General features: G+C 35.9%; 2 protein-coding genes across 2 annotated transcripts in view; both read right to left on the bottom strand.

Moving 5' to 3' along the window:
- The window catches only part of LOC147077795 (ornithine decarboxylase 1-like), a 44,638-nt gene extending 41,690 nt beyond the window's left edge, over positions 1-2,948 (bottom strand). The window contains exon 1 of the mRNA XM_085960794.1: positions 2,778-2,948. The gene's annotated coding sequence lies outside the window, so the exon portion shown is untranslated. The remainder of the gene's footprint in view (positions 1-2,777) is intronic.
- A 4,446-nt stretch (positions 2,949-7,394) lies between these two features.
- Positions 7,395-26,247, bottom strand: Cse1 (chromosome segregation 1). Its single transcript, XM_085960829.1, has 19 exons — positions 26,070-26,247; positions 24,463-24,608; positions 23,971-24,163; positions 23,156-23,301; positions 22,351-22,551; positions 21,628-21,795; positions 20,161-20,290; positions 19,420-19,583; positions 17,575-17,767; positions 17,390-17,490; positions 16,818-16,998; positions 15,684-15,840; positions 14,874-14,965; positions 13,441-13,661; positions 12,400-12,497; positions 11,642-11,809; positions 10,128-10,296; positions 9,502-9,646; positions 7,395-9,015 (listed from the first exon to the last, which is right to left on the bottom strand). The coding sequence occupies exons 1-19, from the start codon at positions 26,152-26,154 to the stop codon at positions 8,861-8,863; spliced, it is 2,913 nt and encodes a 970-aa protein (XP_085816955.1). The 5' UTR covers positions 26,155-26,247; the 3' UTR covers positions 7,395-8,860.
- Positions 26,248-26,827: the final 580 nt, after the last annotated feature.

Consider the following 26,827-nt stretch of genomic DNA (forward strand, 5'->3'; position numbering starts at 1 on the left):
AGGGATGCGAACATCAATCAAACGTTTTCTAGGAGTGCGAGGCATAGAAAAGTTTGGAAGCCCGAGGGTTCAACAGCTGATGTTGAGAAAACATATCTGCCGGAAAAGCACGTTTTATATCCACTATTCAGTCGAGCAAACAAAACTTTAATGATACATCATTTTATAATGGACGGTTTTGACGTAATCGACGTTGGATAGAATTTATTCATCGAGTGTATGTATTATTTACAATCTAATAGGAGGTATGTACCATAAAGCATGGTGCATACAAATTATATGTTAGATACTATTATAATAATATTATCAATACAATGTCATGTTAGATATTATGTCAATCAAACAATATCGAAGGTTGAACACATTAAACCAATATGTTTTGAAGCAGGCAATCGGTGTCTTTTTTTAATTTTTCGATAAAGATTTTCATGAGGAAAGCGAAATCTCAAAACCCAGACGAATCAATTTGAATAAAATATATGAAGTGGTCAAAAGGATTACATATTTTCCTCTCAAGCGATGAGGATGATCTAAAATAGTTGGAAAATGACAAGGAAGTAAGGGGTTGTTTTGTCGAACCTACTTATATTTAATTTACTCCTGTTGGGGAAAAAATACAACTTTATTCAGTCCACGAGAGCAAATTATAAGATAATGCGTTGTCAATTGCAAATGAATTAATTTATTCCGTTCGTTTTAGGTATGGTAATTGGTAACAATACTACAGAATTTAAGATAAATGCATAGGGTCGCCTCAAGGAATTTAAACGCCCAGAAGAGGTGCGAAGTAATGCGTTTAGGACCGCGATGGGCAACCCCATCAACCCGAGTTGGCCAACTTTCACAGTGAAATCAACCGTTTACGTCGGAGTGTGCTGTGGCAACTTCATATTATCTACCGCACACCATTGGTAGAATTCTGCTATCTGAATAATGCAACAATGCCATCATAATACAGTAACTATATTCCCACACTTCTATTTTATGTCTGCTTTAAATTTGTCTCAACTTTGAACTGGTTTTTACATCTGTTTCGTGTGTACTATTTTCAGGTATTTTTTTAAAAATATGGATTTCATGTTCCATTCGTGACATCTGCGGCTAAATTAAAAAAAAATAGGTTGCCAATCTCTGGTCTATAAGTTTTGCTAAAAAATCTTGCTGTTAATTTAGTCATCAACCTTGGTAAACTGTTTAAATTATGAGTAGGTATATCTGATGAAGATGGGTTTCTTCAACTTCGCTGATATTGAACATCATATTATTATGTAGTAAAATAATTATAACGACAAAACGGTGACCATGCAAAAGCCATTGACGTATTATGAAATACAAATACCTAGGTATCTAATGCTAATGTGAAAAATAAAATGACACCAAACCGCATAAGTACCTACATTGAATCTGTCAGAATCCGTTCACAATTATTTTATTCTTTCGCAATAAACGGATAAATACAGATAAAAGTGATGAAAAAAAATAACTCTTAAAAATAGGTCAATATTGTTTTTTCCCTCCCCAACGCGTCTGTAAGCACAATATCAGACATTTTTATTGTATGTAGGTACAAAATGAACTCTACCTACGTCGCAATAAGGGTGATTCTTACAAAAATTCCATAACCCTCACGCCCCTCGGTAGTCCAGTGGGTAATTTACCTTTCATCCTCGCTCCGGGGTCGATTCCCGATAAGGTCACAATACATTTTTATGCGATGCCTGAGTGTTTATGTGATTGTTTCACTTTTACTACTACACTACTGTTTATAACCTTTTTGGAAATAATTACCCTCTATTATGTTTAGATAGGTATTGTATGAAATGGTGTATCTTCAAATCTTGTACCCATATCAGACATTAGCAAAAAACCGTCCAAAAAGGAATACCTATTTCAAATTGGTAACTCAGGGCAGTAAAAATTAATACAATAATTATTAGTCGTCGTGGGTAAAATGTGTCTATAAATGACGTAGTGGTACATTTGGGAAGCACAGTTTTAGATTGAGAATGATAGCTTTGTCGAGAAAGGCGTTTTGATTTTAAATATTTGCGTAGAATGTAGATGTTCAGTTTGTTTATTTTTTGACCGGTAAGTTTGTTGCCGGTAAAATAAAATCATCATCAGTTATCACGTTATATTGTTCGATAAATGCCCTTGAGCAAATAGACCCCTAGAAACTCAAATTCGCGCTTTGTTTTGCGCGTCAAGTGTATTGTCATACTATACGATATTTGCTTATTCCTAGATTCCCAGTTCGTCTCTGGTGATGAACCGGTAGGCAGCTGTTTGTTCTGTTTAATTATACCCCAAAGGTTAAAGGTGGTGATTTCAGTTAGGCACCGCCAAATCACATACCTATATTTTTGTAAATGAAACGCTTTTAAATTAAAAAGATTTTAAATTAATATAGTTTTCAGGAGATCACATCATTGTAAATGACTCGCGACGCATCGACATCGCAATTTCTTATCGTTAGTCATAAAATCCTACGCATGTCACGTTACTTAGTGATTTGTCAAAATCCGCATCTTATCAAACAACGAAACTCGATATGTTTCAGTTCAAGGTAAAATTGATCTCAAAGTCAAAAAGCGAAGGCAGTAAAGTCTCAGTTATACATTCAGCATTATATGACACAGCCATTTAAAGTAGTGCGATCGATTTCAGTGACACATTTTTTCAATAACATAAACATTGTTGTAATTTGCGGGCGAAAAGTCTCGCAAGGCAAGGTGGACGTGGTACGGTTAAGGTATTGTGCAATATTTAGTGCTTACCTGTGAAAGCCACCCACTGGGTTGGCTTCGGTTTTTCGGCGGAATCTTGAATGTTTAGATACACTTGTAACGAAAAAACGTTATCACAGAGATTAGAAGCTAACGGGCGAGATGGGCGACGCGAGAACGCGCTGCGATCGTGCCCAGGGTTCAAGATGTCGTCGTAGAGAGACAGAGAAAGGGATAGCGACCGGGAATGAGAGGGAAGATTTCTTAGCAGTATTGCCATACTACTCAAATTTCATTATTTATTTTATTCTGCTATGTACTAATAATTTGCCATTTTTCGAGGTCAGCTAATAAATTAGTCCAAAAAATAGTCTAATGTATTTAATAATCAATAAAATAATTTAAACGAAATAATGTGACAGCCGTCATTGTATTCAAAAGAGTCGAACTGGTATTTAGTTAAACTTTTTTTTATCCATTCATTATCAGCTATTGCTCTACAAAAATAAGAATTGTGTGACACTTACTGAATTATTCTCATGTAAATTTAGCTAGGTATTACCCATTATACGAGGGTGGGTCAATAATTCCTTAGAAAAAAGCATTAAAACAGTTTTTATTTTTGTATATTTTTTTTATTTCTCAACATAATCTCCTTGGAGCTCAATACTATAGCTTGGTTAGACGTTTCTCAATTTTTTTTAAACCGTCAGAAAAATAAGTTTTCGGAAGGTCCTCAAAATAAGCATTTGTCCGATCGATGACTTCTTCATTTGAAAAAAAACGTTGTCCACTTAGCCATTTTTTTAAGTTTGGGAAAAGGAAAAAGTCACTGGGGACTAAATCTGGCGAATACGGTGGGTGGTCGACCAATTCGAACTTCAATTCTTCAATTTTAGCCATTGATCGTAAACATGTGTGAACACGGGCATTGTCCTGATGAAAGAGGATTTTTTTCCTGTTTAAATGAGGCCGTTTTTCTTCAATTTTGATTTTTAGCTGGTCCAATAAAGATGCATAATAATCCCCTGTTATTGTTTTTCCTTTTTCCAAATAGTCAACGAAAATAATTCCACGTGCATCCCAAAATACAGTAGCCATAACCTTACCAGCTGATTTTACGGTTTTCGCCTTCTTTGGACATGGTTTGTCTTCGCAATCCACTGCTTTGACTGTTCTTTCGTCTCGGGAGTATAGTGGTGTATCCATGTTTCATCTACAGTCACAAAGCGACGAAAAAATTCATCCGGATTGCGTTGCATGAGCGACAACAGGGCTTTAGAGGCCACCACCCTATTGCGTTTATTGTCGACTGTGAGCAAACGCGGCACCCATCTTGCAGAAATTTTTTTTCATGCCCAATTTGTCATGTAAAATAGAAATGACGCTACCTTTTGAGATACCTGTAACCTCAATTATCTCACTCAACTTAAATCTTCGGTCACTTAACACCATATCGTGGATTTTATTGATCATTTCTGGTGTAGTCACCCCTACAGGACGTCCTGAGCGTGGTTCATCCTTTGTTGATGTACGACCACGTTTAAATTCATTTAACCAGTTATAAATACTTGCAAGTTAAGGAGCAGATATGCCGTGAACTAAATCCAACTCATTTTTTATTTCCTTTGCTGTTAACCCTTTTATATTAAAATGTTTAATAACAGCTCTAAACTCAATTTTCTCCATTTTCCACAAGCAAATTTTTTTTTTAAATGTACGAGAAACACACAACAACCCGACCAATCTGATTGAAACTTCGCAGCATACTGAATCGGTAGTGCCGCTGCATGAAAACAAACCGCTTACAGTACTAGTCGCGCCACCTGTCGGCTTTTCTAAGGACTTATTGACCCACCCTCGTACCTAGCATAATAGGGAAATGGTCTTTCAGCAAACTGTAATTCACAAAAAATATATAGGTAAGTACCTAAGTAAGTAAAACCTGTATAAATTTGGTGACCTAAATATTATGTAGGGTTGTCAACCATTCCGGATTGACCAGGACCACCCCAGAATGGAAGTCCATGTCCAGAATTATTCAGGTTGAATCAAGGAGATTGGACTATCCAATCTCTTTGAGTTGAATCATACCCGGAAAGCAAAATCTCCCAAAAGTTTATGAAAATTCACTAACCAATTGAATATCATCCTACTCCTTAAAAAATATGTATATCATACATAGAGATTGGGCTCCTCTTCAATCTCTTTGATCGTACACAACTCTTCGTGTCCCTCCTTACTATAAATTTTGTGAAATCATCGATATTAAACCTAAAAACAGTATTGTGTCATTACAAGATATTCCGGATCTGACCGGATTGCACATAATTATGCATGAGTCTGAAGAAGCTACTTTGCCAGGATACTAGCTACCCATGTTTCTCCATAAACTCCTCGGAGATACAGGAATGTTATGATCACTTGATTTTGAATGGAGAATATTATGAAATTATACCTCCAGAACCGTCACGAAAATAGTAATTTTAATGGAATGATAATATAAAACAAATTCAAACCGAACCAAATTGGGTTGCAGGTGAATTCTTTTTGTATAGTTGGTTTTGATACAATAGAATGAAAATAAGACACATAAGCGTGAAATGCGATAGTTTTGACAGAAAATATGACGTAGTTAGATTAACAATAATTGCAATTTCTTCTACTGCACACGATTTACATAGGGTAAATTTAACTATTGTTACTGTCATTATCTTTGACTGCTCTTACATGAAGCCAACTGGATTGTTTTCTCTCGCTCTATTGTCAAAACTATCGAACTTCACTCTTATATTGTGGTATGTGTATAACACTAGACGTAGGAGTAATTTCATTCAACAGTGGGATAAATAGCTTCGCAGACCACCAGTTCGACATCACTGATAATATAGAGCAGTGTTTTTCAACCTTTTTGAGTTAGTGACACACTAATTAAGATTTCTCTTTTCTGGCACATTGAGTTAAAGAAAAATTTCAAGTTTTATTTTGACAATTTAATACATAGAATTGACTGCCGTCTCTAAAATTGTGATGAATGTGCTTTGATTGACAGACGCGGACGATACAATGATAGTGTGATGTCTGTTTTAAATGAACTGCAAAATGACTTGCAGTTATTTTAAACACTAGTCTATCAGTCCTTTCATCCGGGAGCTCCGGGTTCGACCCGGTGAGACAATATGATTATATTTTCTCAAAACCAGGGTATTTATGATTGTTTCACTTATATTATTAAATACACTATCATTGGGCCTCTAGGCCTATTAATTGTATTGCTAAACAAAATAAGGTTTTTTTTTTATATATTTAGTCTAGTCTCCGTCTAGTACAGTGGTGGGGAAACCGTGGCGCATTGGATAATTACAAGTGGCACATTGCACCTACTTATTCATTTGAAGTAGGCACCATATCTGAATTCATCTTCATATTTTCAACACCTGAGTGCTGATTGAAAGCAAAACAAGGTTGTGAATAACTGATTCAAATTTGAATATTTCTCTGCTGCTCTCAGTAACAAATTTAACACCAAACATTGAAAGACTAGCGAAATTAAAACACTCCAAAGCTCTCAGTGCTCTGTCCCGCTCAGAGCTCTCTCTCTACCTCATCACATCCAAGAACTGTGGTCCAGAGCTATCTTCACTAAACAAGACTTTCCGGCAGCTATAGCACCATCAGTGGGGTCCACGACAGCGATCACCCTCTCGTCCAAGAGATCATTTCTGACTATTGTAGATTGTGGCTCCAATAAACGTGTTTTGAACTGGCATAAATTAATTAATTTAATAATTGCGTGATAGTTATTCCTTTTCGTCCTCTAAGCGAAGCAGATCCTACCCTTCCTTATCCCTATTTTCCAACCCCAACCGTGAACGTAAGAAGGTAGAAAAGGTGCTTGAGTTGTATGGCGCATCTAAACTTGTCTGTTATAAAAATTGGCGCATGGTATGAAAAAGGTTGGCTACCCCTGCTAGTAGAGAAGGTTTTTTTCAACATCTCATAATACCCCATTTACACGTGCATGGATTTACTGCTGAAAGTATTATCACGGCCACAACAAAAAAATGAATGTGTAAATACGTGATATCGTGCAAGTTGCAAGATTTCATGTATGGACAAAAAAAAATCAGAAGTTTCTGAATTTTCACGCGACAGTTGGATTGTGCAATATCTGCGCCTGCACAGTAGAACTATAATGGGGAACCTGCCCTAGAAAAAACGAACTACACCACGCAGAACCTCATTTTCACATTTATCAATTTTTCCAAACTGCCAAATAGCACCGTACAATCACAACCTCGAGTCTCGCTTCCGCTTGAAGAATGAGATTGGCGAGACAGTCAGCACTTTTACGTGTTATTATTGCGATAGTTTAAAATACACACTATTGAAGCCAGTAAATTTACGCACGTGTACAGGCGCCATAAGTACAGACCTACGAACTTATCTAAAGAATGGATGGGGGAGCCACTGTCGAAAACTACCCAATCAAGACTCGCAACTGTGCAGAATCTGACATTCGAATGACATTTTCAAAATGGCGTCCATATGGTAGTTCCTAGTTCCATTTTTGACCGCCCTTTAGATAAGTTTGTCGGACTGTACAATATTTATAAATCACAATTTTTGTAATGTATGTAGGATAGTAAATAAATACAAGAGTATTTTCAAAAATATTTTAATTTTTGTACAAAATTTTATCAAGACAATAAAAATTATTAATTTTATAACATCAGATCAATTTGACAATATTGGTTAAATGTTAATCAATAAATTTAAACAATAATATTTTTAAAATAGCTGTTACATTATTATATTATTTTATTATACATACAACACTATGAGAGGTCAGCCCATTTTAGTAGTTTTGTTATATTTTGCAAATGTTTTTGATTTCAATAAATCGCGTACAATGAAAACTGAGAATGATGCATTTCATACACCTGTATAACATATGGAAAAATGAAGTCAAATTTTCAATCAGCGAACAGTCCATATTTCACAGGTTTTTTTCTAAATATAAATTCTTCATGTTGCGAAAGGTTTCAAGAAAAACTGATTTTCTGCAGGCGGGGAAAAAGTGAAAGTCAGTGGCACCTACCAAATTATGTTAACCCCGCCCCCTCCCGCCACATTAAAAAAAAATGGATATTTTTTCAAAATAAAAACCCCCAAACAATTTTTCCATGTGGACGCCTGTAAACAACCAAAAAGTAAGAAACATATGTACAAAAAAACCATTACATACTAGTTAAACGACCAATCTTGGCTTCAGAACTAACAATATTTAAAAATAAACTCTTTTAAACATCAGCCCATTGTTTGATAAGGCCTCCACAGTAATCAAATAATACCGAAAGCTGCTTTCAATTAATGAGGATGTAAGAGACTGCTTGAGATGATCTCACATTATTACAACATTCAGTTTATTTAGTTAAAACTTGAAATTGAAATGCGTTTTCATAGTTTCTTCAATAATACTAGTACGTCCAGGACAATCTTCACTGTGCTTCAATTTGAAAAATGTATTCTGTAACATGGATGTATGGCAGAATATTTATTGCTATTAAAAAAATAAACAGATTGAAACATAATATTCCATAACAGATCTGGGGATGAATGATTAAAAACCAAATTCCCTTCAGAGTTTTTAATATTCTTACAATAGCATTATAGTTACAATTAAAAAATTAACATTGGCATATAGGAATATTATTTCATGATAGCATTAGTAGTCTCGAGGTGTAAACCAATTATTTTTCTAAGAAAGTCACAAAAATAAAAGTAACGTGTTTCAAATATTCCCATTATTGTCTATGTCTACTTCAGTCCAGTCAGTTTTAGCATATAGCCACACCAGCACTGATTTTCACGGTAGTTCAATTTATTATTCATTCCTCACAAAATAAGTACCTACACATTTCTGTTATTATGTCTCAAATCATAACTGTCGTTATCAATGTTTATAAATGTCATTTATAAATGACGTATATATAAACGTGTATCAACGTCAACATGTATAACGCACATCAAGATTTTTCACTTACACTTTAATACACAGAATGCAGGCTACCATTTAATTTAAATCACTTTTTAAAGCTCTTTATGGCTGTTGACAACTTAATGTAAGATAATTATACAATGCGCATTTGATATCTCTGCTGGTAGGAGTCGAGGAGGGTTTTGTGGTCGTTGGGAAGAAGTTGAATTAACTCAGAGAGGCGGGCAGGCGACAACCGGCCTAGGTTAGCCAGACTTTCCAGCAGAAATTGACGGGGATCATTTATTTCTGAAACAAATGCAAAACAAGAATACAATCTCACAAGCAAAGCCAGTGATCAATTTTGAATTTCGATACAAGGAGCCCGACACACTAGAGAACCAATGCCAAACAATTGTGTTGACAAATTGGAAAAATAAAAAATATTTTGTATTTTTCTATAATTCTAGCTACTTGGTAAATTCAATTTATGGATTAATGACGTATATTTGCACAAATTTTAATTAGAAAGAATTGTATCGGAAATTTAGTAGGCACATCTATGATCGGAAACCAAATGAATGAAAATAAAAAAATAAATTTTTTATAATTTTAATATTTTGCCCCCCCCCCCATACATTTCATATTTCGTAATTCGAATTTTTTTTTCGATTTTTGATCCCATGGAATTCGTATTAACGAGGTTTTACTGTATGTGCTTCAAAAGAAGCATAAAGCCTACCACTGATAGCTGTGTTGATAACAGAATAAAAAAAGAGAGGAAAGAATAAATACTTGGCAAAGGATCGGCAATATTTTGTTTAGCCGAAGCGAGCTGACAATAAGCCGCCTGGTACTCCATCGGCTCTTCCACATCCACCCAATGGTCTTCTGGTAAATTGCTTTCATCACTCGGCAGCTCAAGGAAAGACATCAGTGCCTGAAAACACCATGCATAAAGAACTCATTTTCCCCAAAACATTCCACACATCAATTGACCTGGCAAACCTCAATATGTATCGTAATTTATACGAGAAAACACCTGTGCTTACGAAGGGAAATTGATCAAAATTATGAGGTTGATTGAAACCTACTGGAATTTTCATCGGTCAGTACATCGCCGAAGCGGTGAATCTTAAATTAACGATTCAGTAAAGTGCTGCACAATAATTCCATTTGGCACGAAAACTTTTCAGCCATCTATCAATATATAAATATAAATCGTGCTGATGGTTTCAACCAATCGTAATTTTATACGACAATTACACAGTATTTTTTCCATATTCCTAATTATTTTTGTCAAATCTCATGCACGTAGTAAGTTGGGAAATACTGGCCTAAACTAAAAACATTCTGACAGGAAAAAGGTTAACGGGTCATCATAGGATTACCGATTAGCAACACTGTATTGATATTATCACCTGAATAATGGGTGCCCAGAGATGAGAAGCCTTCTGCCCAGGCTGGTTAAGCGATGGCGACTCGCAGAGCAGCCTGGTATAGCCAACGGCTGCCAACTTTTTGCCTGTAGGACTCGTCACTTTCTGTAGTTCTGTCACCAGCACCCGCTCAACGTATAATACAAATAATCTGCAATAGATTCAATTGACCTAGTATAAACAGTTTATTCTTTTACGGACAATGAGGTTTGAAAAATTTTCGTAAGAAAACAAAAATCGTACAGTTTTTAGGTTTGCCTGATAGTAACACTGGCTTATTGGCCATATACCACCTAATATGTACCAATAAACAGACGAAAACAGCTACAGACTATCGATCCAGATAGTAATAAATAAAACACTATATTCTACAGCTTGTAAGACCGCCCGACCGTAAGGTCCGCCACCCCAAAAACCAGACAAGCGGCGGATTATAGTGCATACTTACAAAATATGGTAAAAATTAAAACAGGTATTTCATAAAAACAGTTTTTTTAGATATTTGTACTACTCATCAGCAACATCTTCTTGGCTACGTGTTAAAACTGTGAACTAACATGCTCTTCCCATTTTCCATTATAAACTAACAAGCTCCTCCCATTTAGTCGACAACAGCGCCTAGAAGCGTAACCAAGAAGATGTTGCAGAAGAGTAGCAAATTGCGGTTTTATTTATAATCAAAATCAAGTATTTACTAAATTATACATTTTTATAAACTAAGTTTATTAACTAGATATTAAACAGTAAATCGCTTGACACAACCAGCTGTTCAGTGTGGCACATATTCTTGAATGGCTTAAGATTCCATGCTTTCCCTATGACCAAAAGCTTCATTTTGTGTGTCCTGGATGCATTGGAGCACAGCACAGCATAATTATGATGCGGTCCTTGGGCACTTTCCTCCCTGGTACATTACTTCCTTCGCGATGAACGTACGATTTACGAAGGAGAAGTTTCCAAAATAAACCCGTCTCATCTGCGTTGTATACTTGTACGCGACGGACTACTGAATTTGACAATCGAATACCGGCGAATTATAGAGCTTGATTTTGTGCTTTCAGTAGTATATTAGTACAGTAGTTATAGTAGTTGTCAGATAATCGAGCGGCGGATTACTGAGAGTGTACTGTATTGTCCCAGCTGACCAATGACTAGATCTGATAAACTTATGACATGTCAAAATCTGTATACATAAAACCTATACAAATTTAGCGACATCAGTTAATGGAAGAGTTTCAGTATTGTTAGTACTTCCTTGGCGGTCAGAAAGCAGTGTGTTTAACTATACATAAATACAACGCCCACAATGACCGAACGGTTACCATGTCGGCTTTTAATGTTGCGGGTCCCGGGTTCGAATGTATGGACCTAATAGGTCGAGAGCAAGTGACTAATATTTATCTGTTGTACAACCTCCACCATCAGGCCCATATATTATGATCTTCTTACGATCGAACGTGATAAAAAAAAAATATATATATACATATATTATTTACCCTGGTTGTATCGAATCCAGAGTGGTAACAAGCTCTTCGGGGCCATATTGAATTGCGTAGAATGCTAAGAAGGGAATGAGACCGCGGAGGAACTTTGTAGTTTTGGAGGATGTTAATCTTTGAAAGACCACGGACACAATCTGTTTCAGGAATGGCTGCATCGCTTCCCTGAAATAATAAAACATCAGAGATAGTAGTATAATATTAGAGATAAGGTTTCTTCTGTACGCAATACAATTTTAAAAGTCATCTCCTACCCAATTATTTCAGGATAGCCTCATTGTTGTTATGCCATTGAATGTTAAAACTACACTGATAACAATAATAATAATTATTTATGGAATTGATTGCTTCGGTGAATCTAAAATTGTGTTGAATTTATTTTAAAATGCTCGCGGTTTTTCAAGTTGTGGGCGAAAACAGCGATGTTTACTAAATGAATCCAGAACACGAAATGACTTACAGCTAATTTAAATAGTTAGGTATCTGAGTTATTTTTCCCAGCTTTATTTTCATACATTTAGGCTCCATCTAATACAGAAGGTTTTCTTCAACATCTTCGTTTCGATCCTTTTAAATAATTGAGAGATACTCATGAACGAGCTAAATGTTATATCAAAAAATATTTTTTCATGTAAGTACATATTTTCCATTTTATAATCTTCGTATAGTAATATGACAGCTAAGCACTGCTTGTTATAATAATCATAATTTCGACAACATTAATGCGCGGAGATGACACAAAAATTTATAATTACCCGGGGAAGTTTTGTAGCATGCACTGAATGAGGATAAATCCTTCCTGGTCGTTGGCTTTTGACGATATTAGCTTTTGAAATACTCCCAACATGCCGTTCTGAAACATAACGAGGAAGCAACGTGTGACACATAAGTAACACTTTAAAGACATACATTTCTAAAAGGATATCAGCATATCTATTCTATACACAAGACTGCTATCGAGGGTAGTTTTTTATATGTTTGTATCAAAGTATTATAATTGTTACAATAAATTAGCCGTCTAAACAGTCAACACTGTCTATCTCGCTCTAAAATTTAGCACACCCAAAAGAGGTGCTGTTAAAACATAGCACTTATTGTAATTGTTACAATAAGTGCTAATACATCGATACAAAACTATCCCCGATAGCAGTCCTGTGTATAGAATAGATGCGCTGAGGTAAAACACATTAAGTACAATAGTTTTTATATATTTAGAAACTGTTGCATGGCAGAACTCAAAAACGGTCAATGGCAGATAAATTTTTTATAAGATAGATAAACATTTTCAAAACAAATCATATCCAAAACATGAAAAAATTGACTGATTTAATGATTTAGTTCTGTTGATCATTTGGCTGCTTATAACAAACCATGTTAAATTTTATGGATGGACCAGTGGAAATATGCAGAAAAGAAATACTAATTTATGATTAGATTTTCAGTAAAACATAGTAGGTAAAATGGCTTCACTTTTTAATGAAGTTTGTTGTGTTACGGGAGATATCGTTCATGTATACATCGGCTTTGTCAAAAGTGTTGCGCACAGTACATATAATGAATGATGAATGTGTGTCAAATTGTTAATTCAAGAAAACATATTGTTTACTTTCTTGTTGCTTCGAAAATTTGCTTCAAAGGCACCGGAGGATATGCGATAATCCGTGAAACTTATGCATCTGTGTAGCCCACAGACAATTAAAAGATGGATAAATTCGCCCTACTGATAAAAGGTTATGTATCACTTACCCTTATAACGTGAATGGACTTTTTTTGAAATATTAAAATGGCGCTCTCACCAGTCTGTTATCCTTAAGTAGAGTGGCGTGCGATGACATAGTGAGGGCACAAAGTAACCGCACGAGTGGTCTTATATTGGCCGGCCGTTCCCAGAGAGGTGGGGCCAGAAGGCATCCGACCAAGCTGACGTACGGTCCGCCGACCTCTCCTGAGTTGTTTCCCGTCGATATGCGCTGCTCCACCAGCAGGGACAGCATTTGGAATACGTATGGCATGAATTCTGGAAATTCAATAATTCAGATATGTTGTATGTAGAAACCAAATTAACTTTTAAGACTAAACGGTGACCTTAGGGCTAAGTCAGTGGAGGGGGCTTGTGACAGATTGGATCGTGGAGCTAATGATTGATGGTAATGATGAAAGGGAGAATCTAGGAATACAGACAATCAAACAATGACTACAGAGGACTTTTCATAATTTTTTGCTCTGCCATAATGGGTTATTTATTTGACAGTTACAATCTAGGTGATATTATTATTATACATTATAACTAGCCATTTGCAATCCAGATAATACACTTTCTACCATTTAGTGGTACCGGCGAGCCACGAATTTTCATGAAAAAATAAAACCTTAGAATCAACATTATTTAGAAATATATTAAAAGTATATCATAAAGACTTGTATATCGGTTTAGAATGTCACCACGATTACAAGATATGGCAGTATATTGTGTACAATATATTAATTTATTTAAAACAACCGAACGGGGCTAGTGCAGTGAGTGTAAAGTATAGCGTGTATACATGCTCATTTTCTATGGCCGGCTTTGCATGCATGGTTTGTAGAGTGCGTAAACATACTTGTGGCATACATCCGGTTAAAACCATTAAAGTGATCGAGTGTCAAAATGCACAGATATGTAATTGTTCCTAAAATATGATGATTAATATTAACAGCGTAACAGCCCGTGACTATGTCTATGTGAAATACAGAAATAAAAATTTGACAGATACATAAAAGGAAGAAATAGACTGATTTGATTTTTTTCAAACCAATGTGATAAGAGAAACGTTGGATCTATGCGCGTGCCCCCCTAACCAACCAGTTCCATTTCTATTAATATCTAATCAGTACCTTTAGTTATGTAATATGTCTGTATTACGCTTGAGTGCGAGCTTGTGTGATCGACAACATTCGGATGTAGGCAAGCGTATCCTTCTACCCACACTTTACCTCAATACTATTACTTGGCCTATTTGTGATGAATTGTTTTGTTGCAGGTGCGTTATTTTCAAGAAGTTATATCTTGTAACCGCGGAATTTTTTGAGAAATCACTCTTGCACAGAGTGATCAATGTTAGTCCGGTAATTTATAAGTTATTTTATTTATATGTCTGTTTCTTCCGTTATTTTATTTTTTATTTATAATAAATGGGATAAAATGAAACAACTATGATTAAATTAATATAAATCATGGATGCTAGTTTACCTTGAACTTCTTGCTGGAGAATTTCTTGGAAAATAGGAAAAAGAGCATCTTCGAATGAGTCCACTGCGGTCGGATTGCTTTTGCACACAATTCTGCAAACAAGTAACATAATATTATACGCATTAGATAAAATTGTTACTTTCAGAAATCTATTTAAGGCTCAGAGTAATTATATCAAGAAAGTGGCTATTATTCGACAAAATGAAGCCGTGTTTCTCACGTATAACGCAACAGTAGAATCTCAATTTTATTATAGTTAACTTAACTATGAAACGTTATACCATCATGTTGCTTCTCAGTACGGTTACCAGATTTAAACATAACATAGTTAACCATATTTTCTACTAACCATATTTTAACTAAAAATAATTACCACTAACATTATATTTAACACAAAAACAATAAATTTCAGCAACACGTGCTTGCAGATTTAAATGAATGTAATCATTCAAATCAATATTTACCGGCGACATTTCCAAAAAATATTTAATTTAGCAATAGAAATTCTATCTTGCGGAGATATAAGCGTGCCGAATGCCTTCTCATTCGCTCTTATGGTTCGTTTTTATTCAGGCCTTGATTTAAGGAGTTTTTCTCATATCAATTAACTCACAATTTTTTTTCTAATATAACAACTTTGATTATCAAAATTATAGTACAGAATTAACAGAGGGGTGCACTGTTTTCATAAGAATAAAAAGTATTTACATGGTTCCTTAAAAACACGTCTTAGGAAACATTTAGATCTCGGCGTTATCTGATATGTATCAAGATTAAAAACATGTAAAATTATAAGAAAAATATAATTACTTGATGCAGAGTGAGAGTGATTCAAAGAGGTAGTGGTTAAAATGTGGTCGGGACGGGTTTTTGGTGACAACCGCGAGGGTCTGCGCCAAATGCGGCAGCAGGTCTCCCAGAGCTTCCACGCAGCTGTCTTCGAGCAACGCCAACGTGCGCATCACACCTAAAATATATAATAAATCCAAACAATTAATACCCAAGTAGTAAGTAGTGCGTCTCTTTGTGATTACCTCAATCACTGAAGGCTGCTGTGTCCGTCGAGTATTTGTAACGTGGTCGTACCAATGTACCCCTAAGATTCAGCGGAAACATCGATTCTCAAAGCTCTAAGGCTGAGACCTTTGAAGCTTAGTAAAATGCCATGTCTCAGCCATACAAGAGCACAGGTAGCACACACACGTTGAACAAAAGACATTTGGTGCTCACAGAATACAGCCTGGGCATGTGTTCCGGATGCCGCCAGAGAGTGCGACAATTCATACCCTTGTGGCACAGCTCTCCCTCACTATGCAGCGGTGCTACAAAAGCGATCTACGTGCTGCAGGTCTGGCATGGCGGGAGGCACGAGAGTTAGCGATGGACCGAGGAAAGTGGCGCGAACTTGTGATTGCCCTACCCCAATGATGGATTGTGATAGAGTGAAAGAAGAGAAAAGGTAAGTAGTAGTAATTGCCAATCTACATTTAACTATGTATTATCAGTGCTAGCAGCAGAGCTAGCGCATTGTAAAGCTCTGGAGATTAACTAGATAACAAGTCTTAGCCTGATATTTGATTTTAATGAATGAAACTCTTATTATAATATGATTTTATATCATTTCAAACTTCACGACCCCGATTGTCGAAAGCGTGTACAGAGTGTGCATGAGTATTATTTTGATTTCTACATCTTCAGTCGAGCCTAGACTTGAGATCTTCTTTCTCATCATATAACACCACAAATTTATTAAAAACTAAATAATTATCCTTTGTGGAAACCAGGTTGCAAAACCGATCACTCCAACTGCCAGGTACCAGGGGAAAAATGACGAGCGTGATTTTTAAATAGGGGCCAAATATTCATAGCTACTCCACCAACAGGTGCCTTGACAACACTGAATATAGTGATAAATTTTATAACCTAAAAATAAAAGAGTACCACCTTTCATAGCATAGTCATTCTCCATATGTTCCGGGCGCTGCATCAAGCTTTTGAGGCCTCTGAGTATGGCCGGTGCGTTTTGAGCGAGTTGCGGTTGACGGCCAATCACCATCACCAACCGCTCTATGCACGATGCCGCATATGAAGCTACCACAGCGCTTTCCGCATTCAGCAATCGTATCTACAACACACATCCAATTAGATCACGGTCATAGGATATTTTTGAATAATATAAATATAGGTTATCAAAAATTGAGAATTAGACTCAACAAAGATGATTAAGAAAATGTGCTTCTATGCAGAAATGAGTTATTAGATGTGAGTCATTTTGAATCGTAGATTCATTAGTAGCAAGTTTCTCACTTTGTTGAACTCATAATATTTATTTGTCAAGTATAAATCTGTCTATTTAAGTTGAAAAAATGAGCCTGCTATTCCATTTTTGACTATAAATGCGCTCTTGATGAAAATAAGGTTGGGAACCTAGATTCTAGACTTAGAGTTTGATAAAAGATTGTTTATTAGAGGAACTCTTGTAAATTTTCAATTAATCGTCATTGAATGAAACTTACCAGATAAGGAATGGCGGAAAGAATTTGTTCTTTCGGCAGCAGTGTTCGGAAAGTCATTATGTATTTAATGGCGTCTGCTTTAATAACCGGAGTGGCATTTACTGAAATAAAAAAAGTATATTATAAAATTCTGATAATATTATTCCATAATACCGATACATTAAAGTGACCTGAGTGATAAATACCATTAGGTGCGGCTAAATCGGGCATGACATTATCAGAGCAGAACTGTTGCAAGTTGACGAGGGTCGAAGCGCTGGTGACTCCAGATCTTTGGGTGCGGCCTCGCTCTGACAGAGACGTGACGAGAAATAGCGCTGCATCTTTAGATCGCCACTGGCTACCGTCCGGAGCTGCGGCATGTCGAGCTAACATCACCTGACAAACAACAATAGTACTCAATCGTCAATTGACAAACTCAACAAATCAGAATAGGTTGAAATGTTTAAGAGTGGACAACAAAGGTGCCAAGAAGACAGTAATACTTGCATTGATTTAAAAAGTACATAACGGCATTTTAATAGATATGAAATAGCATTTTAAAGAAAGTAAAAAAATGCAGCAATAACTTCATTTTAAACATCATATTGTAATTCTTAATGTGCAGTGTATACATTGCATTGTTAGGTAGAATCAAACACCTTCTACATATTTGGTTACTTTGACTTTTAATTTATACTGACACACTGATATTTATACTGGTCGTTTAGTATTTAATACTTAACAATTAATTATTTTAATACTTCCAATGATCATTTTTTTACCTGCTGTTGATATTAAATAACTGCAACTAGGGCTGTGTAAGGCAAGGTGACGCTCTGGCATGCCTTCTTTTCAATATTGTGCTAGAAAAGGCGATACGGGATGCAAAGATTGATGCCCGTGGCAGCGGCACGATATTTACTAAGCCTGTGCAGCTGCTGGCGTATGCCGATGATATCGACATCATTGCCATATCAGAATTGGCGCTGAAAAAGGCATTCACAGCACTAGAAGCCTCTGCCAAAAGAATGGGTTTACAAATAAACGAGGCAAAAACTAAATACATGCCTGTCTATGTCACACCACGAGAAGTCGCACCAAAGTTAGATATTGGTGCATACAAGTTTGATACGGTCGACAGTTTCATATACCTTGGATCTCTTGTAACTCGACATAATGATATTACAGAAGAAATCAACAAGAGAATCATGTCTGCGAATAAATGCTACTTTGGTCTGTTAAGACATTTTAAGTCCCGCTTACTATCTCGTCGAACTAAAAGCACTCTTTACAAAACACTTGTAAAGCCAGTGCTCACCTACGCATCGGAAACCTGGACATTAACTCTGCGAAATGAACGAGCCCTGAACATCTTTGAAAGAAAAATTCTCCGCCGTATATATGGACCGATCAGGGATGGCACCAATTGGAGGAGAAGATATAATGCTGAGCTCTACGGACTGTACGAAGATTGCAGCGCAGTTCAATCAATTAAGATTGGGAGACTGCGATGGCTAGGTCATGTGCACCGTATGAATGACAATGAACCGGCAAAGAGAGTGATGTCCAGCAATCCAATAGGACGTAGAAGAAGAGGGAGGCCAAAGATTCGCTGGTTAGATGGAGCTGCCAGTGACTGCCGTATTCTGGGGGTACCAAATTGGAAAGCGGCCACACTGGATAGGGACAGGTGGAGGGAGCTGTTGGAGGAGGCCAGGACCCACACCGGGTTGTCGCGCCCCTGATGATGATGAGGTATTTTAATAAAATATTCAATATGTAATTTCTGTTTTGGCATATGTATATTTTATACTTACCGAATATTTAAAAGCCATTTATGACCACCAAGACCAAAGATATAAGGTGTTGAAAATTTGAACAAAAGCCAAACAAGTGAACAAATTTTGCTTAGATAAAATACCAAAAATTGAAAACTCTCCTCTTTTATTTATCACATGTGATCATTTAAATATTTTTTTGACTATTCACACCTCTCCCGAAACATAATAATTATGTCACCTACCAAAATATAATAAGATAATAGTTACCTGAACATATTGCCCGAATATTTGGAAGATCTTCTCTTCAAAGTTAACAGAGAGAACTTTGACTAAATCGCAAGCGGCCCTTCGTCGTGTTTCCACATCGGACCCTTCCAAATCTCTCCGCATGTACTCTTCAGGATTGTCTTCGAACAGCTCTTGATCAGAGTCTGAAATGGGAATTATATTTTACAGCATTTCAATCCACATTGCTGAAGTATGAAATAAATACAATGAGAACTAAATATAAAACTTAAATCTGAAGAATGGGCATGACTGGAGCCAACTCGAATACCATCTGTTTAAGGCATGCATTTTGAGTGTGCTGCTTTATGGTGACTCATCCTACCTTACAACCGTATATTGAGTTTCGAGAACAATAACGAGAAGATAAGAGATCTAAATATTCTGCCTTATATCATATCTAAGATGAAGATGCGACATTGGGCTACACTGGGCCACGATCTACGGATGTCTCAAGAGAGTGTAGACTCCTACCTTTCCTTCAAGTCTACATGATTCCGGTATACAAGAAGAATAATAAATACAATTCACTGGATGTATATTATACTAAAGCTACATGACCTGAAAAGAGGCAAAACGACTGGGAATCGATATGAAGTCTTTTGGTCTGAACACATTATCATTACGTGTGATAATGGTAATGTGTTTGGGTAATTGGAGGCGTCGTGATGTGTCAATATGTTTCATCCAAGAGAAATAAGAAGACATGATTTTATTTCCTACCTCTAAATTCCATGTTAGGAATGACAACTTTTTCGCATATGCTGCTCAGAGTAGCGGGGTCTTCAAATAAGCTGCGATAGTTATTCTTTTCTGCAACATTCGCCAGGAAACATAGCGCACCTGACACCAACTGAAATTATTAATTATATGAGTAACTTGCACACTTATTTAACCCTTTACTTAAATTAGCATCCTAGCGCCATGCAACAGCACATTTCTGCATAAAAAAAATTTGAAGCAATAGCACAGTTCAACCAGATGCTGTATGTGATTTTGTGTTCACGTGAATAATGTTATCGCAATATAATCATTTTTAAGCATTGTTAGTACAAGATACACTCTTCCATACAATATCTGAACATAAAAGTGGGTACTTTTTCAATGAAAGGTTATAGACAACTTACTGTCAATAAGAATTACACTTAATACAATGTAGGTAGAGTTCAGTTTTAAGTTATGATATATATAGTTTAGAGAACTATTTTTTTCCAAAGTGAAAATCCACCAATAGGATCGGACATGGTCGAATGCAGAAAATCCACCATTTGACAGTTGACGCTCATTTGTGAAAACCATCCATTTCTGATGTGACTTTCATCTTTTTCAACGTTATTGGCACTTAGTGAATACAGTCTATTTAATTGCGCGAATATAATATATTCCTTTATTCACTTGATTTAGTGTATATTCAAGACTTTCACTGACAAAATATTTATAACACTCTCTCGGTAATCCGCCACCCCAAAAGCCAGGCAAGTGTCCAATTAGTGAAAGCGGCGGATTATAGTGCATACATACAAAATATGGTAAAAATTAAAACAGGTGTTTCGTAAAAATAGTTTTTTTGAAAAATTTGTACTAGCAAATTATGGTTTTATTTATAATCAAAATCAAGTATTTACTAAATTATACATAGGTATTTATAAACTAAGTTTATTAACTAAATATTAAACAGTAAATCACTTGACAGAACCAGTTGTTCAGTGAGGCAGATTTTCTTGAATGGCATAGGATTCCTGGTTTTCCCTATGACCAAAAGCTTCATTTTGTGTGTCCCGGTTGCATTGGAGCACGGTATAATTGTGATGCAGTCCATGGGCACTTTCCTCCCTGGTACATTACTTTCTTCGCGATGAACGTACGTTTTAAGAAGGAGAAGTTTCCAAAATAAACCTGTCATCTGCGTTGTATACTTTTATGCGGCGGACTACTGAATTTGACAATCGAATACCGACGAATTATAGAGCTTGATTTTGTGCTTTCAACTAGTAAAAATAACGGCGGATTATAGTAGTTGTCGGATTACTGAGAGTGTACTGTACATTCCAATTTGATGACGCAGGTAGAACTACACCCATAATAATTAAATCAATAAAAAAAATTTTACATAACATTATTGACAGTAGAAATAGTATTTCGAACTAATCAACATTCAAAAAAAAAATTGCATGGTAGCAAAAACATTACCTCATCGTACTTGGGTTGCGGTCCGGCATCCACCAGTGTTCCCCATGCGGCCGTGACAAATGCAGGGGCGTGAGGGGCAAACTCTTCACCGTATTTAAGAGCGTATAATGCGGCGCACTCCACTGCCTCTGCTCGCACTCGCTCGACAACGCTTGCTTCACTCGGGTCCTACAATAATATTAAATCATTCCAATGTAATTTTTTCTTTTTATGATAAGCACTGATATGACATCTGTTACATTTTCTTTAACTTCAGTTATAAATATCGATTTTTTTTCAAACTATTTCCGGCATTTATCGAGAGGCACTCATCATATCCCTTCCACACACTACTATATTAATGCAACGTTAGCGTTAAGTGTTAAGGAATCATTTCTGTTTTGCTTAGCGGTGAGCTAAGACTTTCCATGACCAGTCCATGAAGGTGATGAAAAACACTCTGATATCGATTGGGGCTCCACTGGTACCTCTCTAGTGAGAACTCTTGTCTTAGATCATTCTAGGGAAGGGTTTATACCCCGAAACAATTGTTAACATGAATAACTCAAATATTGTAGAATTCACAAAAAAAAATTGTTTTAAAACCATTACAGTAGGTATTGATCATGTAAATGCCAGTTTAGTATTTCTGATAACGTGGTTTTATTTTTATGCGTATGTTGTATATAAAAATGTAAAAAGTGGACAGGCATAATAATATAATGTATGTAATAAATTTCTCACCGTGGTCTCGAGACAGGGAACCTTGGCCTGCAGCAGATTGAGTAGATTTGGCATCCACACGGACATATTATCCTCAAAGAACTCAGGCAGGTCCTGGTAGTTGAGGGAGTGGAACACTTTGCAGATCAGCAACAGGGACGAGTAGATCACTTGGAGGGCCACCGCATTGCCCTCGTGCACTCGGCTCAACTCTAGAGTGGCCTATCAGACATAGCACACAGTTTTATTTAACGCTACTAAGTTATTCACTTCTTCTTTTATATTATAGCTAAAAATCCTGACATTCAGAATGAATTTAGATTTCATTACAGCAATGTCAGATACAGAATATATTTTGTTTGTACGTAGTGCTAAGTTACTGAACAAATTCACATAGTCATCATAAGAATGCTTTCTTTTTCATGCGCAGTTGTTTAGCCACGGTTTTGTAATTTTACTATTCTACATACTATACCAACCAAATGAAAAAAATGTGGCATAGAACTGGTGACCTGCCGTAAAGTTGGGTGCAGCGCGACTCAGATGGCTGATAAAATCCATGTGGAGTAATTACGTTGTCATGGTAAATAGGCCAGTCAAATTATTACATTAATTAATGTATCAGTGATCTAATTTCTAAATAGATAATAAATATACGTAATACTAATCATAGACAAACATACAACCACCCCTTTCATTTCTTAGAGATTTTAACCAAAACTTTTGATGTTTTCGTTTCGGGTACACAATTAAAATGCAATGATTTTTTGAGACTCACTAAGGCAAAACAGCAGCTGAGTAACAAAACAAACATTGAGATAGTTACCAAAAAAAGATCAGTGAGGGGTCGGGCAAATCTCTCGAGAACAAATTTAATTTCCTGCCAGAGCTTCTCTGATTTAAATTCGTAGCGGTAGCGTTTGAAGAGGGAGTGAGCTGTCTGCAAAACTCCATTGATCAAATGGAAGTCGCCTGAAACAAATAATATGAAATTACATTACCCATTGACATAATTTTTGATTTAAAAAACTAATATGTACATTGCTCATCTTCATAACGTATCCTGCGGTACTTTCATCATATCTATGAATTGAGGCGGTTAATTGTCACAATATGTTAACCGTCTAAACTGTCAAAAAGACCCATCTCTTGGGTGGGTCAACTTTTAGAGCGAGATAGACAGTTTTGACGGCTAACTTATTGTAAAAATTATAATACCTCAATACATAAATATGATAAACTACCGTCGATAGCCGCCTTGTATATAAAACAGACCCAATGAACAAATAATAGACATTCCACTATTATATAGTGGCCGGGTCACAAAAATAGATGTTACTACTCGTCGGTAAAGTAGTATTCTATAATATTTTCTTACCACTGACGGCTTGGAAAGTTCCGAGCCATCTTGTAGAAAATTTAAAACCATCTTTTCATATTACCTCACAATTTAAAACAATAATTTCTAAATTCTATCTACGTCATGTACAACAAAATGTAATGTCTCGTGTGATTTTAAATTATAAATTAAACCTTTCCACAAACATGTACTTAAATAATAATTGCAACTGTCATTTAATAAAATCTAACTAACAACTTTATTAGGCAGATATATTTTAATTTTAAGATTAGTGGCTTTACCTGTACCAAATTTTTCGACCATCTCAGGAATAAGATTAGGCCATTTATCTGGAAAGTCATGTTTGCCAATAGCGGAGACTGCGTCGCTGAGTTGCTTCTGGACATTGATCGGGGCTCGTAGCATAGCGCCTACGATAGCATTTCGAACGCCCTCTCGATCTGCAGGGTGGATTCGGTCAGGGCCATCTTCTTCCTATGAACAGCAACAATAATTGTTGAAGATCAATTCAAAAAAGCTTATACTGTTTGCAGAAATATTAAAGAATTATTCCTGAATAGTGCTGGAGTGAGTGAGAGAGAGGATCCCGTCACTTTCTGCAAGTTAAATACTTAATTAAGCTAGGACGAATTGTTTATTTTTGTAATCTTGATGGCGACAACCAAAATTGCTATCGACTAATAAACCTACGTGTAGAACTTAATATAATTTATATTATCATTTGTAAAATGGAATTATGTAAATGATAACTCAATACAAAGAATTGTATTTACCACTGGCCAATTTCTTCGGACATAATTCTTGAAAGTGATGGAGCCTGCCACTCGAATCATCAGATCGCAGTCTGCCTTGTCCACCAGCTGCAGGAGGATGAGCGGGTAGTTTTGGTTGCACTCGATCTTCTCCAGAATCTGTTCCGCTGACAGAAACATTTCGGTACAAATTAATTTAATTTGCAGTTTTACACGATTGTTCATCTGAATAATGATAGTTCATTATATAAAAACAACTTGTTTGTGGCTTCTACTAGTAGCAAGGCATGATTATCTCAGTACGATTCTGTCAAGTAAAAGTCAGAGCACAGCTGTGCTCACTACAAATAAATCTGTGATGCAAAATGTAAATGAGAACTCTGCCACTCTTACTAGTTGTGTTCAACCAAATCGATTTTGATTACAATTTTCGCTTACAATAAAACCCTGTTATAATAGGAACACAGCTAATTCGGAAAATTCACCGTAAATCAAAATTTTCGTGATGAACTTGGTGGAGCCTCAATTGCAGGCATGTTTTTAGTTTATGATAAGATCCTTACCAAGACATAATATACTAATATAGCAAAACTGTGACAATGGACTCATTGTGAAGTATTAATTTTAGTGAAGAACCTTTTCGGATGTGCAAAAAAAAAACGGTTAGTGCCGCAGATGCCCGCATGAGCTTTTATAATTTTCTTTTACGAAAACAGTTTATTCGATCCAATAATTGTAATCATTATCACACGATTAAATTAGGTTATATTAGGTCGGGGTAGGTTAGGTTAGGTTAGTTTAGGTTAGGTTAGGTTGGGTTTGGTCTAAAAAGAAAGTTATAAAAACTCATGCGGGTATCTGCGGCACTATTACCAAAAATTTAATTCACGAATAGGTGTTCGTAAGAATACATGGTTTCATTCGGTTAGGTTAGTGATCCATTTCACACCACCCTTGAAGATATGGTCGGGTTTTAGCAATCCATACATGAGGACTCGTTTGTCCAGGGATGATTGGTGGAAGAGTAGTGAATTGTCAACTCTGATTATAGCAGTATTGACATAGGAAGAAGGAAATGCAGGCATATGGTTGAAAACCATGCGTAATTAGCTTTGATCAAACACGGGAGTACCAGAAATTATAAAATTAAACCTGTTTGACACGCTCGATAGACACCTCACAGCTTACTATATTATTTTATTGTAGGTATATAATATTTTCAATCACCATAAATAATGAAAATATTGCAATATCTTATGAAATTCAAACAAATTTGGAAAATAATTTTGATATTTCATATTCTTAGGTATTACACTCCCAATATATAATATCAGAATAAATTAGAATCCAATTATTGTAAACAAACTATAGACTACTGCAATAATTACGCAAACATTACTTTTTGAAGTTTCTAGAAAAAACATAAACTTTCAAAATGTATGTGTTGTTAAAATTACTGCAAATTTGGTTAAAGAATGCAACAACCACTACGGAAACCATTCATAGTGCTACACATTATGACAGTGTTTCGTTATTAATGAAAATTACGCACAAACATATGAATGTGATATGCTCGATTTGGACAATTTGAAAAATTCGGTAATCTCTATAAGAAAATTTTGACAAACCTGGACGCCTGACCGCAGGATCAGGGCTCAGGGTCTGCTGTAAGAATCCTGCTAATGCAGTAACATTTCCCTCGTTAGATTCCATGACTTAACAATAAGTAAAAACGCTTATTTTTACAAAAATATCTCAGTTCAGTATCACGCTCTTCGTGCCGGATGCCGGTTAACAATAGACAATATTGGAAGCTGTCAGATTGAAAATAATATAAAAAAAATTGTTGACCAGTGCTGCCAGACGTTTGCTGGAAAAAAGAAAAAATCCTAAATAATTAGTCTATGGTAGTCAGTTGTGGAACTTCAAATTCAACCACCCACTCTGCAAAAATATATTAGGGCAGCCCAAAGACATTGCACGGGTAGCCCTTATTGTTATTATTGTTATTTTATCGCAAGAATCTAACAATTTTTAATCGATAGTTTTATTTTATATCACAAAAATAATTCGATTGAAACTTATTTTCGAGAAAAAGGGTAAACTATGTACCGACCCATGGAATGGTATGAAGTTTTCCATACCTACTGCACGATTCTTTACAAGTTCAATGAAGTATTTTTTTTAAAATCAACATTGCATCTATAAAAGGCAGTGACAAGTAAATAATAAAACCAAGATGGACTGCCAGTCAACCGTCTTCAGATGCAGTGGTTGTATTTTATGGTATGTAGGTTCCTTTCTTTCAACGTGAACTAATGCTTCAAATACACTATAAGACGATTGGTCATATATATGTCGAAAAACCCGTTTCTTATGTTGGCGT

This window comes from Rhyacophila brunnea, unplaced genomic scaffold (assembly GCF_057557595.1).
Source record: "Rhyacophila brunnea isolate RB1 unplaced genomic scaffold, BYU_Rbru_1.0 scaffold_12, whole genome shotgun sequence".
Classification (NCBI taxonomy): domain Eukaryota; kingdom Metazoa; phylum Arthropoda; class Insecta; order Trichoptera; family Rhyacophilidae; genus Rhyacophila; species Rhyacophila brunnea.